A 14,150-nucleotide genomic window follows, 5' to 3' on the forward strand; every position below is an offset into this window, starting at 1 on the left:
TAAAAAGAATGAGTTTAGTCCTTTGCAGGGACATGGATGAAGCTAGAAGCCATCATTCTCAGCAAACTAACACAGGAACAGACAACCAAACACCACATGTTCTCACTCATAAGTGGGAGTTGAACAATGGGAACACACGGACACAGGGAGGGGAATATCAAACACCGGGGCCTGTTGGTGGGTTGGGACAAGGGGAGGGAGAGCATTAGGACAAATACCTAATGCATGCGGGGCCTAAAACCTAGATGACGGGTTGATAGGTGCAGCAAACCACCATGGCACATGTATACCTATGTAACAAATCTGTATGTTCTGCATGTGTATCCCAGAACTTAAAGTAAAATAAAAATAAAAAATAAAAAAAAAAAGATGACAGAAAAAAAAAAAATCAGACCACAGCCATTTTTCTGCTTACATCTCTCCAGTGGCTTTTGTCAGATTCAGAAAAATATAGAAACTCCTCCCAGCTCACAAAATTTTATGTGTGGGCTCAGATTGCTGTTAATCTTCTGCCACCCTCCCTTTCCCTTGAGTCTCCAGCCACAGTGGCCCCATTTCTGTTCCTAGAACATAACAAACTCATTCCTGCCTTTGGATATTGGCACTAGCTGTTCCCTCTCCCTAGAATGTTCTCTCCTCTGATCTTTGCATAGCTGGTAATTTCTTGTGGTTAGGATCTGAGTTTAAATAGTAATTCTTAGGAACCCCACCTATAAGAAATATAAATAAAAGTTCACGAATTTGCTGGGTACTTTCAACTCAATGTAAACACAGGTAAGCTTTTTGTGCTCTAAAAGTACTGCTTCAGTATTTTTACTTTTGAAAATTATAAAATTCTTCCAGAATGTAAATACACAGTACTTCATTAAATTGACATTTAAAAGTAGAAAATAGTATCCTAGAAGTGGTGTCCCCCAGTGCCTAGAGAACCCTGTGAGGCTGAAGTACTGTGTTGCCAGAGCTTGCCATGTGACGGTGGGCCAAGTGCCCCATCTTTGTGAGCAGGAGTTCCCACCACGGGGAAAGTAGATACAATCACCTCTTGCTTAAGACAAGAAATATACATGTGTATGTCCACATTTTGGTTTGATAACAAAGGAATTAAAGATGCCTTGATCTGTGCAAATCTTCTGCCCTGGAAAAATACATAACCAGGGCACATGTGTTCAGCATTGCCTTCCAAAGTTCTTTCTCAACCTTATAAGTTCTTGTTCTGAGGGCATATAAAGTATGTTTATGCAATCCCTTGTGAAAATAGATGAGGCAATATGGCTAGTGTCATAAGCAATACATTGATGAAGAAATGATTCAGAAACAAGAGGAAGGCAAATAGGTGAGCAGTGGGGTAGAGGAGCATTGACATTCTAAGTGGCGCACTTATTCCCTGGGTTGAGTGGCACATTTGGTCTCCCTGGAGCTTGGAACTATAAATACTCTAGTAGCAGCCCTACCCAGCCCCCACCCATTGTGCCAACTACAAATGCCCACACATTTCCAATCACTCCCTAGAGTGCCTGAGAATTAATGAATGGCACAGCCATTATCTTGGTGCTTTATATTTTACAGCAAATGTACCTTCAGGATGAAATTTGCTAAAGAGACAATTCATATAGTACTTTTACCCACAATGTTTTTATGTTAATAGCCTTTTAGCTTAATGCTTTTGTGCTTTGCAAACTAATTCTGGAACACATTAAGTGTGTTAAGTGAGGGATACTTACACAGGGATCTAAACCTACCAAATGGAATTAGTGTGAAGGAACCTTTGACAAGCAGTTTGAAGACAAAGTGCCACATCAATGTTCAAAAATATAATTACCGCAGTGGAGGCCATTATCACATTTCTCTGCTTATGAGAACACAATTAAAATTAGGGATCTCTACATTTTCCTGAAAAGGGTGAGTTCAGTCAGTCAAGCAAGCAATTTCCTTAGCAATGACTGGGAAGAAGGTGTATTAGTATAATGTTACAGCCTCAAAGGACACCGTGATAGACCAGGGTGGCGAGTAGCTTCCAAAAATGGCTCCTAGTAATTGCTGTTCCTGCTGTTCACACCCTTGGGGAATCCCTTGCCCTTGAGTATAGATTGGACTTAGTAACTTGCTTCTCATGAATAGAATATGAGAAAAATGATGAAATATCACTTCTGAAATTCAGCTGCAAAAATCTGTGACTCTGTCTTGCTCTTTGTCTCCCTGGCTTTTCTCAGCCTGCTTGCCCACAAGGCAAGCTGCCATGTTGTGAGCGTCCCTATGGGAAGGCCCATCTGGCAAGGAACGGACGGCAGCCAACAGCTATCAAGGAACTGAGGCCCTCAGTGTAACAACCCATGAGAAGAATCCTGCCAACAACCACGAGTGAACTTAGAAATGGATCGTTCCCAGGCCAACACCATGATTACAGGCTGTGAGAGACCCTGGAACAGAAGACCCAGCTAAACTAGGGTTGACTCATAGAAACTGTGGGTTAGGAAACATTTGTTGTTTTAAGCCACTAAGTTTTGGGGTAATTTGTTACACAGCAATAGATAACTAATATACACAGTCTGCTCTAAACAACAGGAAGCACTCACTTGTGGTGTGACTCCTGCTTTACAGTCTTTAAGACTGAAAAGCACCCAGATTTGTATATTTGAATAAGGAGGGAGGCAGGGCTGAGTACAAAACCTCCCTTAACATTTCTGGCAGAAAAAAACAAAACATTATATGGCAAGATGGCATCGAAGAGAGAACATCTAGAGGCAGATGTGGTATCATCAGATCACTATCTTCAAAAATTCAAGTTGTATAACTTTTCTAGGATTCAGTTTCTTCCTGAAAGAGCTGGTGATGTGACTGGGCTGGACTGTAATAACTGCTAACATTCTATAATACTTGATTTGGGGAACTCAGGCAGGCACCACCCCCAAGTCTCTTCGTCAATAGCTGGAAACTCCATCATTAGGAATTTGTTCCTTAGTGCTTCCAGAGACTGTCCCTGAAGTTACTACTCAAGATGAAAAATTTTGGATGGTGAGACAGATGCGGAAGGAAATTCTGTGGATATCTTTAAGGATAGTGCAGAGATGGAAGTTCTTGTGTTGCTATAAAGTCCCTGAAGGGTAATGGTGACAATACCAAAGATAGGCATGGTTGGTTTCACAATTCTGAGGACCTAATAAGCTTCCTCCTTTTTGATATATGTGAACTATATAACTGATCACATTTCTCCTCTTACCTTGGCTGTAAGGAAGCTGAGAGCAAACACAAGTTCAGTCATAGAAACTGTTTTAAATTTTATGGTTCCTGTATCTGTTTGTATTCTTTTTCTCTGTTCTCATTTTTCTATTTCTAGTTTATCATGTATTTTGTCATAACCCAGCTCAAATCCTTTATGGGCCAGCCTGGGCAATATAGTGAGACCCCATCTCTATAAAAAAACAAAATTAGCTAGGCATGGTGGTGCACACCTGTAGTCCCAGCTACTTGGGAGGCTGAGGTAGGAAGATTACTTCAGCCCAGGAGGTCGAGGCTGCAGTGAGCCGAGATCTCACCACTGCCCATCAGCCTGGACAACAGAGCAGAACAAAACAAAACCCTTTATGGAAAAAAGTTGGAAGCATAAATACATATAATAAACACAAGCATATATGTTTGAATTTTTTCTCTAATTGTGATAATACAAACATAAATCGTGAATCTGGAGATACACTTTTATCTTGATTATTTTCTAAATTTAAAGTTAATTTGGCTTGAGGTGGGTGCAAAGATTTAAATTAGCATAATTTAGAAAAAGCATAAATTGGAAAAATTAAACAAAACACAAATTGCAACAATATTTGTACCGTTTTTATTTGTAAAAATAACCATCTGAATGCTTTTCCATAGTATATTACAGTTAAGTACTTCATTACGTTATTAGAGCATTCAGTAGTTGCAAAAGTATTAAACTGTGCTTGAGAAGATTCAGATTGTTTCAAAGTCATTCACTGAACTAAAAGTCATTTTCCCCATTTTTACAGTCATGACATTTACCAGAGTCATTCAACTCCAATTTACATAAGAAAACATTATAGACAAAATCCCACTGAAATCATCAAACAATATTTTATGCTGTTACAAATATGTTATGCAAAATATAACACTGGCACCAGATTTGTATCATCGTGCTTTACAAAGATATATTGCACATGCTAGAGCATAAAATATGTAGACAAAACTACCAAATAAAAGATATTTGCATTGAATTTTTAGCTCACATAAGAAACGCATAGAATTATGTTTTATACAAACACTCAGATTGTCACTATCTTAAAATGCTTTTCCCCTATAATACTGACCTATGGTTTATAGTTTCGTAAGACGAAAGCATTTTAGCACTGCAAAATCAAACAATTCCTATAGAAAACTTTAGCATTTTCATATTCATTTCAATGCAAGTACAAGGGGAAATAGGAAAAAAGACACTTTATACATTCAAAGAAAGGTTGAAATGAAAACTCACTGGTATCATATTGCTCTGATAACACTCAAATGAAAAAATACAAAACATTCCACAGAACATTTTCAGAATATACAAATATAAAAAGGCACTCTAACTTCATATTACAAGACAATAAAAGGGATGAGTTCTTCAACCAACACAACATATAAGCACATCAAGTTGCTCAACAGTACAAAGAATAACTAGTGCAGCAAATCCATTTGATGTTCTTGTTCTAATTTAATAACAAAATGATAAACCAAGCAGTGTTTACTGCCTAAAGTACCAAAACATACTATGGTGCCCTTTTAGTAGTGATAAATAGAAATACCCTGAGCTATTTACTGTAGAATCATAGCAGATTTTAGGCAATTTGGAGATAGTAATGTATTTACCAAAGACAGGCAGACACTGGCAAATAAGTAAGTGCAATGAAACATGATCCTTGTGGTTGTGGTTAAAATACAGTCTAAAAATAACACAAATAAAAGCACTAAGCAACTAAGACTCAGTTAAAAACACATTTTTTTTTTCTTAGAAAGCTATGGTGCAAACATAATTTTATTTCTAAGAGATGTAATCAAAATACAGAAATGGATAAAGTCATTTCTTTAAAAAAGTTTAGCCTTGGGGTATGGGAGAAAGAGAAAGAGAGGAAGAGAGAGAGAGAGAGAGAGATCAGTTGATGTAATGAACAGTTCATTGTGAGCATGATTTCATTTCGTTCCTTTGTCCTCCTATGAGTAAGAGAGTGGGGAAAAGTCAAAACGCAGCTCCATGGAGATAACGTCTCACGGTGAGTCACTGCTTTGCTGAAATGATTCTTGTACTCTCTGCTACACGACAGGAAAAATGTTAATGCTGCTTTGCCATTAAAGCAAGCATTTCATTTCCTGCTTGAAATGCCAACTGAGCAAGATTTTCATTCACTTCTAGAAAAAGACACCGCAGCATATTGTGCTTCTTCAACACTGAACCTATCTTAATTTTCAGTGTTTTGGTAAAGATAAGGTCATTATTGCTCATTAGCAATTTATCTGCTTTTTAAAAATTCATCTTCTCTAAACAAACGAAAAGGACAGAAGGTGGGAAGCACAACACCAAGAATTCAGAAAACAATGGTGGTGGTGTGGAAAATTTTCAGTGAAATCAATACCAGTTCAATAAATCCTTTGAACAAGTTCTTATTTGTGAAGAACTCAACAGGAGTTTTAATTAAATCCAGGATATTAAGAGTAAGATTAAAGTTTTACAGCTAGATGAAAAATATAATACAGTTATCTGTCTTTGATCCAGATATGATAGAACATTATTTTTGAAATATCTCCCATACACTATAAAATAGCAATCTCCAGGGTGGAAATGGAACTCATTATAAAATGTCAGAGAGTACTGCTCTAATTCGACACATTTCTTTTCTGTCTCTTCCTCAAGTAGAAAATAGCACTTGAGCTGGTGATTTTTATTTCTCCTTTTGGCACATGTGCCCACACACTGCCATCATTTCCCATCAGGTTACTGAGACTACGTGAGCTTTTCAGTGTACTTAGGGTAATTTCTAGATATTTCTTTGGGCTGCCTTTGTGCATATGATCCACTACACATTTGAGTTTTCATCTCGCAGAAGAGCATCCAGACTGCAATGTCTTCTAAACTCTAAGCTGGCTACAGACTGTGGCTGAGCAGTAGAAGATGCGTAGCCCTCTCTAACCAACGTGGAAGAAACTGAGGGTCATCTGGAAACCTTAGCAGTGGAAATGCTGGGTTTGACCCTTGGGCTTTTGGCTAGCCCAGGGTCAAGTGTTTTTTTTTCACTTTTTTTTTTTTGTTATTCTAAATAAGATACACAGTAATTAAAATAGAGAACAAATAATGGATGTTTCCTCACCATTTGTTTCATTTCAAATAAATATAAACACATTTACATCAAAAGTATATGGACATTTTCTCTAGTTTGGCAAAAAAAAAAAAAAAAAAAAAAAGGTCAACGCATCATCAGTTACAAATGTTAAGTGGTCAACTAGAAATCTGTGTCCTAACAAATATAAAATACAACAAAGACTGGTACACAGAAAGATTACATTTAACTCCATAAAAAAGCTACTTCAGTTCTCATTTGCATTTTGAAGGAAAAAAATGTGTATCTTCCATTTTAGACTGAAGCATTTTGGTCCTCATGTGTAGCTGGCTGATGAACTACATACACACACACACACATATATATATACACGCACACATATATGTGTGCATGTGTATGTGCATAATTTTTAAAGAGTATCATTCTTCTTTTTGTACAGCGGTTCCAGGTGTGGAACGGGGTCCATTTGACCTAGAAGCTTTGGCAAAGGGAGCAGACACAGTATTCACTACGTTGATTTCATCATCAAGCAAGTGGCAATCAGTTTTACATGCTAAATCACCCATTTCTACTTTCTGCTTTCACTTTTTTTGTTCCTTTTTGCAGTCACACTTTTCACTCACTTGGCATGACCTTGACTGAGAAGCTCATTTTACTACTGATGAACAATGCTGATGATTCTGATGTTTTTTAAAAGTTAGTATTTTGATTTAAGAGTAAATTAACAAAGGGTAGTTTCATACTAATTTTGCATATTGTGTCAAAAGTTTTGGTGCAATATAATTTTCACCTGAAATGTTATTAGATAAATTTGGGTTCAATCACTTAAGTGAAAATTAGTCACAGGCTTGTTATAGGGAACACTGTGTGAAACAAAAAAAGCAACTTCAATTTTTCAATTCATCTGGCAACTTTAACAGAGATCCTCAGAAAGAAGTTCTGGATATTTAAATGCTTACTACAGAGAGGATATAAATAGTTGGACTCTCTAAAAAGATTATTACAGGCATTATTTCTGAAGATGAACACCTTTACCTTTGGCTTCTAGTGAGGAAGTAAACATCAAAGTGAGAAGAAGTTTGAGGCATTTCCTATCTGCCTCTTCCCTTCCCTCCCAGGGGACATGAATGTCACACTGATATACTTCTGAGAACTCACTGCTAAATACATGAAAAGAAAAATTATTCATAGTGAACAGCTGCCTCTCTGTTGCATTATCCCCAAAGAACAGGAATTAAATACATCTTTTATTCTTTACTTAAAATGAGAGGTAGACTTTCACAGAAGTATCTTAGATTTAAAGAAAATGTGAAACAAAACAAAACTGGGGCCATCTGTGTGACTGTTCCACCCAACAGCCTCACTGCCCTCCCTCGATTAATTCCTTCTCTACTAGCTTCTGGAAGCCCAGGCCCCAAATTATACTTGAATACAACATAAACCTGGAATTCAAGCTTCTTTCCTTTCCTCCAACACAGGTGATCAAAGAAAAGCTTCTACAGTCCAAAGTCAAAACGTTTCCGAATCAGAATCATTTTCATTGTACCCATCCTCCGAGCCTACGTTGTTACTGCACAGGCTAACCATGCTACCCAGATTGGAGAGGGTCGTCCTGCTCAAACTGTCTTTTTTTAAACAAACGAAGTTGACAGCCGTCATTGTACTGGAAGGAGAAAAAGGCATCATGGTAGCCAAAATGAGGGCCAGGCAGTCAGCCACGTCTTTGTTAGGAGCGCAAGCCAGGGCCGGGGTATGACCTGGGCGTAAATGCAGACAAGGCAGTGGTTAGTCCTGGGGAGTCTAGAGGAGGCACGAGCATTCCACAGTACATCTCGGATGATCTCACAGGCGGAGATGTATGTTGAGTTAGAAATCATGCCAGGTAAAACGAGGAGTTACTTCTTACAAGTCATGCTAGGGGTGAGGCTAGAGGGGGAGGGAGGGGGAGACATTTTATGGAGGGCTTTTTATTTTTGTTTTCAGCTCATATGACTATGACAAGCACGATATTATCCAAAGTTAGGCAGGATTCCAGCCTTCATTTAGTGAACACAAACACGAGGGGGTGGGTGTGGGACACAATTCCACAATAAACAGCAACAGGACAATCAGGAAGATGTTTCCGGGTGGGTGTGGGACACAATTCCACAATAAACAGCAACAGGACAATCAGGAAGATGTTTCCGCCTGAGAGCACACACATACCATGAGCCTCAGGCCTGGGCCTGAGAAGGACTCTCATTCTGAGAACAATGACTTTCCATTGTTAGGTAATTGTGTGTCCAATTAGAAAAGATATTGAAAATTAGATGACTGCAAAAGTGAGTAATGAAGTTTTGTCACTTTATATATGCTTCACAGAAAGTAGACACCAATAACTGGTTTTAGAAAAATGGAATCATTTCAGTAGATCAGAGACAGGAAAGCACTGGTCGTTTGTGATTAAAAATGTACAATCATTTAGGAGAAATTTAACAAATTTTTTTTTTTTTGACAGGGTTTCACTCTGTCGCCCAGGCTGAATTGTAGTGGCATGGGCCTTTATCTCACTACAGCCTTGTCTTCCAGGCTCAAGCAATCCTCCCACCTCAGCCTCCCGAGTAGCTGGGACTGTAGGTGTGTGCCACTACTACCAGCTGATTTTTTCTTTTTCTTTTTTTTTTTTTGAGTCAAGGTCTTGCTATGCTTCCCAGGTTGTTCTCAAACTCCTGGGCTCAAGCGATCCTCCCACCTTGGCTTCCCAAAGTCCTGGGATTATAGGTGTGCGCCATCACACCTGGCCTAACAGAATATTTAAAAATGGCTACTCACCAACCAAAGTCTCAAATCTAAAATGTAATGGATGTGAGAAAATTACTATGCTTGTCATAATTGAACCATGTTATTCTCATTTAGATTCAATGGATCCAATCCAGATAAGAAAACTGTCTTAACTCATAATACAGGTTCCTTGGGGAGGTAGATTAAGTCTTTGACTTGATTATTTCCTTATCCAACTTTTATTCTACTGGCCTGAAAAGGGTTAGCTGCCTTCTCAGCTGGCCAAAGTTTCCACTACACAGTGAGTAGGGCACTTGCTCAGTAATTCAGAGGAATGGCTCAATGAAACTTAACGTTTTGTTGTTTTGTTTATCATCACTCGACCTGCTCTCCCCACCCTGCCCTTTAGGACATCATTCCTTTTTCTGGTATGAAAACAAATAAGAATGAACAGGTAGTTTAACATTCCATTTCACGAAAGTCAGTGATGAGTAAAGGAATTATGGTTGTACTGCTATATAAAATTGCCCCAAACGTTCCCAGGCCTTTGGGATGCAGGTACGCACCAACCCAGGGCTCTTGTTCCTAAGGTCACTATCAGCTGAACAAACCTTCAATGCAGCAGTTTACACCAGGAAAAGCAAAACTAATTTATTCTATTCTCTTTGACCATTTTGGAGAAAAACTGTGGGCCTCTGCAGGCCAACCCTAAGTCTACAGTAGTGTTAAGAGAGTGAGGGAAGATGAGGCGGGAAGACCAAGGAAATGGAGTAATAGGGAACTTTCTGCACTTCCTAGATGAGTCAAGTGGGGGACAGAGCAGGGTACATGCTAGGATATATGGGGCTGCAAAATCAAAACTAGTAAGAGTTAGCTAATGATATCAGTATGGCTGCTTACTTCTGAGAAATAGGCATGAGCTGCTAATTCCAATACCTGTAATAAGCAGTTAATTGAGTTACATTAATACATTATAATACTTTAATTAAATGCCACATCTTAAAACTTACATAATTCATAAATATCCAGAAGTTCCTTTTTTGCTCCCCAAGGTTAATAGGCATCGTGCTTAAAATGGCAGTTTAGTACAATTCTAATAGCCATTCCTTTCAAAATTTCTTAGGAAGCAGAGTAGAAAGCTTCTGTTAAGAATTAGTTCATTAGGAAAGGAACATTATACAGATCAGGGGAAGCTTCAAGCCTAGACATTAATTAAGAAATTTTACTCTTGTTCCTCAAATTTCCATACTGGGAATATGAGTTCTGATCTGTACTTAAAAAAAGAAGTTTGATCTCAGAATGAACTTAAATACAATCAAAGATCCAGGTTTTTATTTGAGCCCTTGAGCATGCATTAATGACACGTGTAGTCCCTAACTCTTCAGCATTTGCAGTTAAAATTTTGAGTGTCAACTTGAAACTCTTTTAGTGTGTCTAAAATATTTTAACCACTGTGCTGAGGAGTTAGAGACCAGCTGCTGGCATTACATGCAAAATGGATAGCACTAGGTGGCCTACAGGTAGACTACGTGATTTACAAAAAGACAGACAGGACAAGTTATCCTTGCTTGATTTCTCACACACAGGACTTCCAAGGGGGACAGAATTCTTCAGTGCCTTTTATACTAGCTCCTATCTTTCTCATTTCCTCTGGCTTCAACTAGCTTATGGAAGGTACCTGCAGTCGCTGTTGACTTTTTCCACTTACCATTTTCATCTACAGCAAGTACACAGGCCCCTTTGGCCAGCAACTCCTCAACTACCACCTTTAAGCCATTGCGCGCAGCGACGTGGAGGGGTCTAAAAAACACAAGACCAAGCATCAGTTGTGATACATATTTGGGTGAGAATGTAGAATTTTGGTTAGCCCATGTCGCTAAAAGGAAGAAGTACTTAGACTCTACAAATAGTACATGGATGTTTTTACTTAAGAAAAAAAAAATGCTGACCAGATCTTTTCCAGGTGCTAATGGTCCAACTGTTGTTGTATGTTTGGCCCAGATCTTGCTGCAGATATTACAAATATTCTGCATCTCAAACAATCTCAATGACAGTAAATAGGAAGACAGAGGAAGAACTCAAGCTTTGTTGTGTTTTGCAGAAGGCCCTTTACTGCTTGATTTCTAACACAGCATTTGAATCACTGTTTCACACAGTTCAACAATATGACTGGCATTAATATCACTCATATATATGTATAATTTCAAACTTCCTTGTTACTACTAAATGCACACAGATGTTTTACTGAATTTATAATACCTTAAAGAATTATGTCAAACTCAGTATATTGTGCTATATACTGCTTAAGAATCTTTTTTTTTTTTTTTTTTTTGTGACAGGGTCTCACTCTGTCACCCAGGCTGGAATGCAGTGGCACGATCACAGCTCACTGCTGCCTTGAACTTCTGCTGGGCTCAAGTGATTCTCCTGCCTCAGTCTCCTGTGTAGCTGGGACTACAGGTGCAAACCACCGTGGCTGGCTAATTTTTTAATTTTTTGTAGAGAAGGGGTTTCGTCATGTTGGCCAGGCTGGTCTCAAACTCCTGGGCTCAAGTGATCTACTTGCCTCAGCCTCCCAAAGTGCCGGGATTATAGGCATGAGCCACGACACCCAGCCAACAGTCTTCTTCTTCTTCTTCTTTTTTTTTTTTTGTGGGGGGGGACAGTCTCGCTCTTGTTGCCCAGGCTGGAGTGGTGCAGTGGCACGATGTCTCAGCTCACGGCAACCTCCACCTCCCAGGTTCAAGTGATTCTCCTGCCTCAGCCTCCCAAGTAGCTGAGGTTACAGGCACTTGCCATCACGCCCAGCTAATTTCGTTGTTGTTGTTGTATTTTTAGTAGAGATGGGGTTTCACCATGTTGCCCAGGCTGGTCATGAACTCCTGGCCTCAAGTAATCCAACTGCCTCGGCCTCCCAAAGTGCTGGGATTAAAGGCATGAGCCACCACGCCTGGCTTAAGAATCTTAAATGAAAAAAATTCCTTTGCCTTTAAAACAAATGCATAAATAATTTCCTAAAGTGGAAAATGAAACAGCTTTTAGATCTTTCACATCAAGGGTTACACTGAATTATATTAAAATATAATCAAGACAAATAGCTTAGAAACTCTTCAAATGTATTCTGGGAACCTGATTTGCAAAACTGTCATTTTCCAGTCAGAATACATAATGCTAATACATAAAACAAATAGTTTCCCCAAATATGTCAGTCCATAAAATTTTTCTAACAGCCCACTAAATTTATAATATTACCCCAGAAATATCAGCAAAGAAAAACACAGACTTCACAAAATTAAATGAAGACATATCAAAAGAAGGATTCTAACTAAAACTGCCCAGCTTGGTCAGCACTTGTAGGTATGTGACTGTCACCTTCATGCAGGGGAAGCCAGGACTGCATCTTTCACCACTGTGCTCCCCAGACCTAGTCTGGCACACAGCAGGCTCTTAATATTTATTGAATAAATGACTATGACCCTGGGTTCAAGTCCAACTTTAGTAGTTACACTTACGTCTGCAGTGCATTATTTTTTGCATTAATAAGGCTCTCGTCTTGTATCTTGTCAAGTATTAACAAGGCACATTTTTCATGACCCTAATAAAGAAAAAGAATGATAAGAAATGCAAGACAGAGACACAGAAAAGTTACTGAGAAATTTCTTCATTATGATTTAAATTGAAAATGAATGTCGTCTGCCTAAGAACATTCTATAGGGCTATTTTCTGAGTAATTTTTTTTCTTCTCAAAAACAAATGGGCTCCAGACACTCTAAGAGTCCTAATAAGGTCTATTAGAACTTGGTTAACATAAGTCCGATCTAAAATATTAATACCGCTAAGATAAATTTTAAAATTAATCCCGGAGAGGTAAAGCAGATGCTAGTTCAGCTAGGTCAGCTGGTAACTAGGGAATAGAAATAGGAATACTGTCTGAATCCTACAACATTTAGCATACATCAAAAGTCCCGCCTCGTATTTCAAGATGTCAGTTACTACTTCAATTATCCATTTATCCTTGGAATTCCCATTACATCTATTATCTATATCATTCATCATCATTAATTGCCTTATATTGTGAAGAAACCCTATTTCAGGAAAAAATCACTCTTTTCTTCTTCAACCAGTGGAAGATATCTCTCTGTACCTTATGAAGATAGATGGTTAATAATTTTTGAAAATGAACTGATGAGTCAGAGACCCTTTACAATTTCAGGCCTGGTACCCTTTTAAGGGGTCATGGCTTCCTAAGCCCTTGCTAATCAACATGTGGCGTGCAGACCAGTCCCATTAGTATTACTGGGAGTTAGAACTGCTGAATCTCAAGCTCTGCCCCAGACCTAATATATGAGAATCTGTTTTTTCACAGAACTCCAAGGTGATTCGTTTGCATGATAAAGTTTGAAAAGCATTGCACTTATATTCACCAAAATACTATACCTTGAAATAAACTTTATAAGGCTGAGCACTTTTTGTGGTTCCCATGGGCTTCCCAGAGCATGAAGTGAGAAAATGCAAGCAATGAAAGGAATGGCTGAGACTACTGGTACCACATAGGTAACACTGATAATATTTTAACTACATTGAAATAAATCACCACCATGGGTGCCAACTGGCTTCATACTATAGTGCCTTATATGGGAGACCCTTAAATATAATTTTAGAAATGTCCATGGAGGTTTCATTCTGAGGCACTGCTGTTGGAAGGTAAACTGTTGTGACCTCGTAAGAGGGCAAGTTGGTCTAAAAATATATCTGGCTGGGTGCGGTGGCTCACGCCTGTAATCCTAGCACTTTGGAATGCCAAGGTGGGCAGATCACGAGGTCAGGAGTTCGAGACCAGCCTGGCTAACATGGTGAAACTCCATCTCTCCTAAAAAATGCAAAAATTAGCTGGGCATGGTGGCGCATGCCTGTAGACCCAGCTACTCGGGTGGCTGAGGCAGGAGAATCACTTGAACTTGGGAGGTGGAGGTTGCAGTGGGCCAAGATTGCACCACTGCACTCCAGCCTGGGCAACAGAGTAAGACTCTGTCTCAAAAAAAAACAAAAAAAATTATATCCTTAGACTCA

At 38.9% G+C, this 14,150-nt stretch overlaps 1 protein-coding gene across 10 annotated transcripts in view; it reads right to left on the bottom strand.

Moving 5' to 3' along the window:
* Positions 1 to 3,571: 3,571 nt before the first annotated feature.
* Positions 3,572 to 14,150, bottom strand: part of ANKRD44 (ankyrin repeat domain 44) — a 322,401-nt gene continuing 311,822 nt past the window's right edge. Inside the window, exons 21-24 of one of the 10 annotated variants that reach the window (XM_054549626.2) lie at positions 12,593 to 12,675; positions 10,789 to 10,880; positions 9,981 to 10,016; positions 3,577 to 8,077 (exon numbers count right to left, since the gene is read on the bottom strand). In XM_054549626.2, the coding sequence (XP_054405601.1) occupies positions 7,830 to 8,077; positions 9,981 to 10,016; positions 10,789 to 10,880; positions 12,593 to 12,675 (459 nt within the window). In that variant the 3' untranslated portion in view covers positions 3,577 to 7,829. Of the gene's footprint in view, positions 10,017 to 10,788; positions 10,881 to 12,588; positions 12,676 to 14,150 lie in introns of those variants that run through there. The other 9 variants (XM_054549620.2, XM_054549622.2, XM_063712956.1 and 6 more) reach the window with 9 other exon arrangements.

This window comes from Pongo abelii, chromosome 11 (genome assembly GCF_028885655.2).
Source record: "Pongo abelii isolate AG06213 chromosome 11, NHGRI_mPonAbe1-v2.0_pri, whole genome shotgun sequence".
In the NCBI taxonomy this organism is placed as follows: domain Eukaryota; kingdom Metazoa; phylum Chordata; class Mammalia; order Primates; family Hominidae; genus Pongo; species Pongo abelii.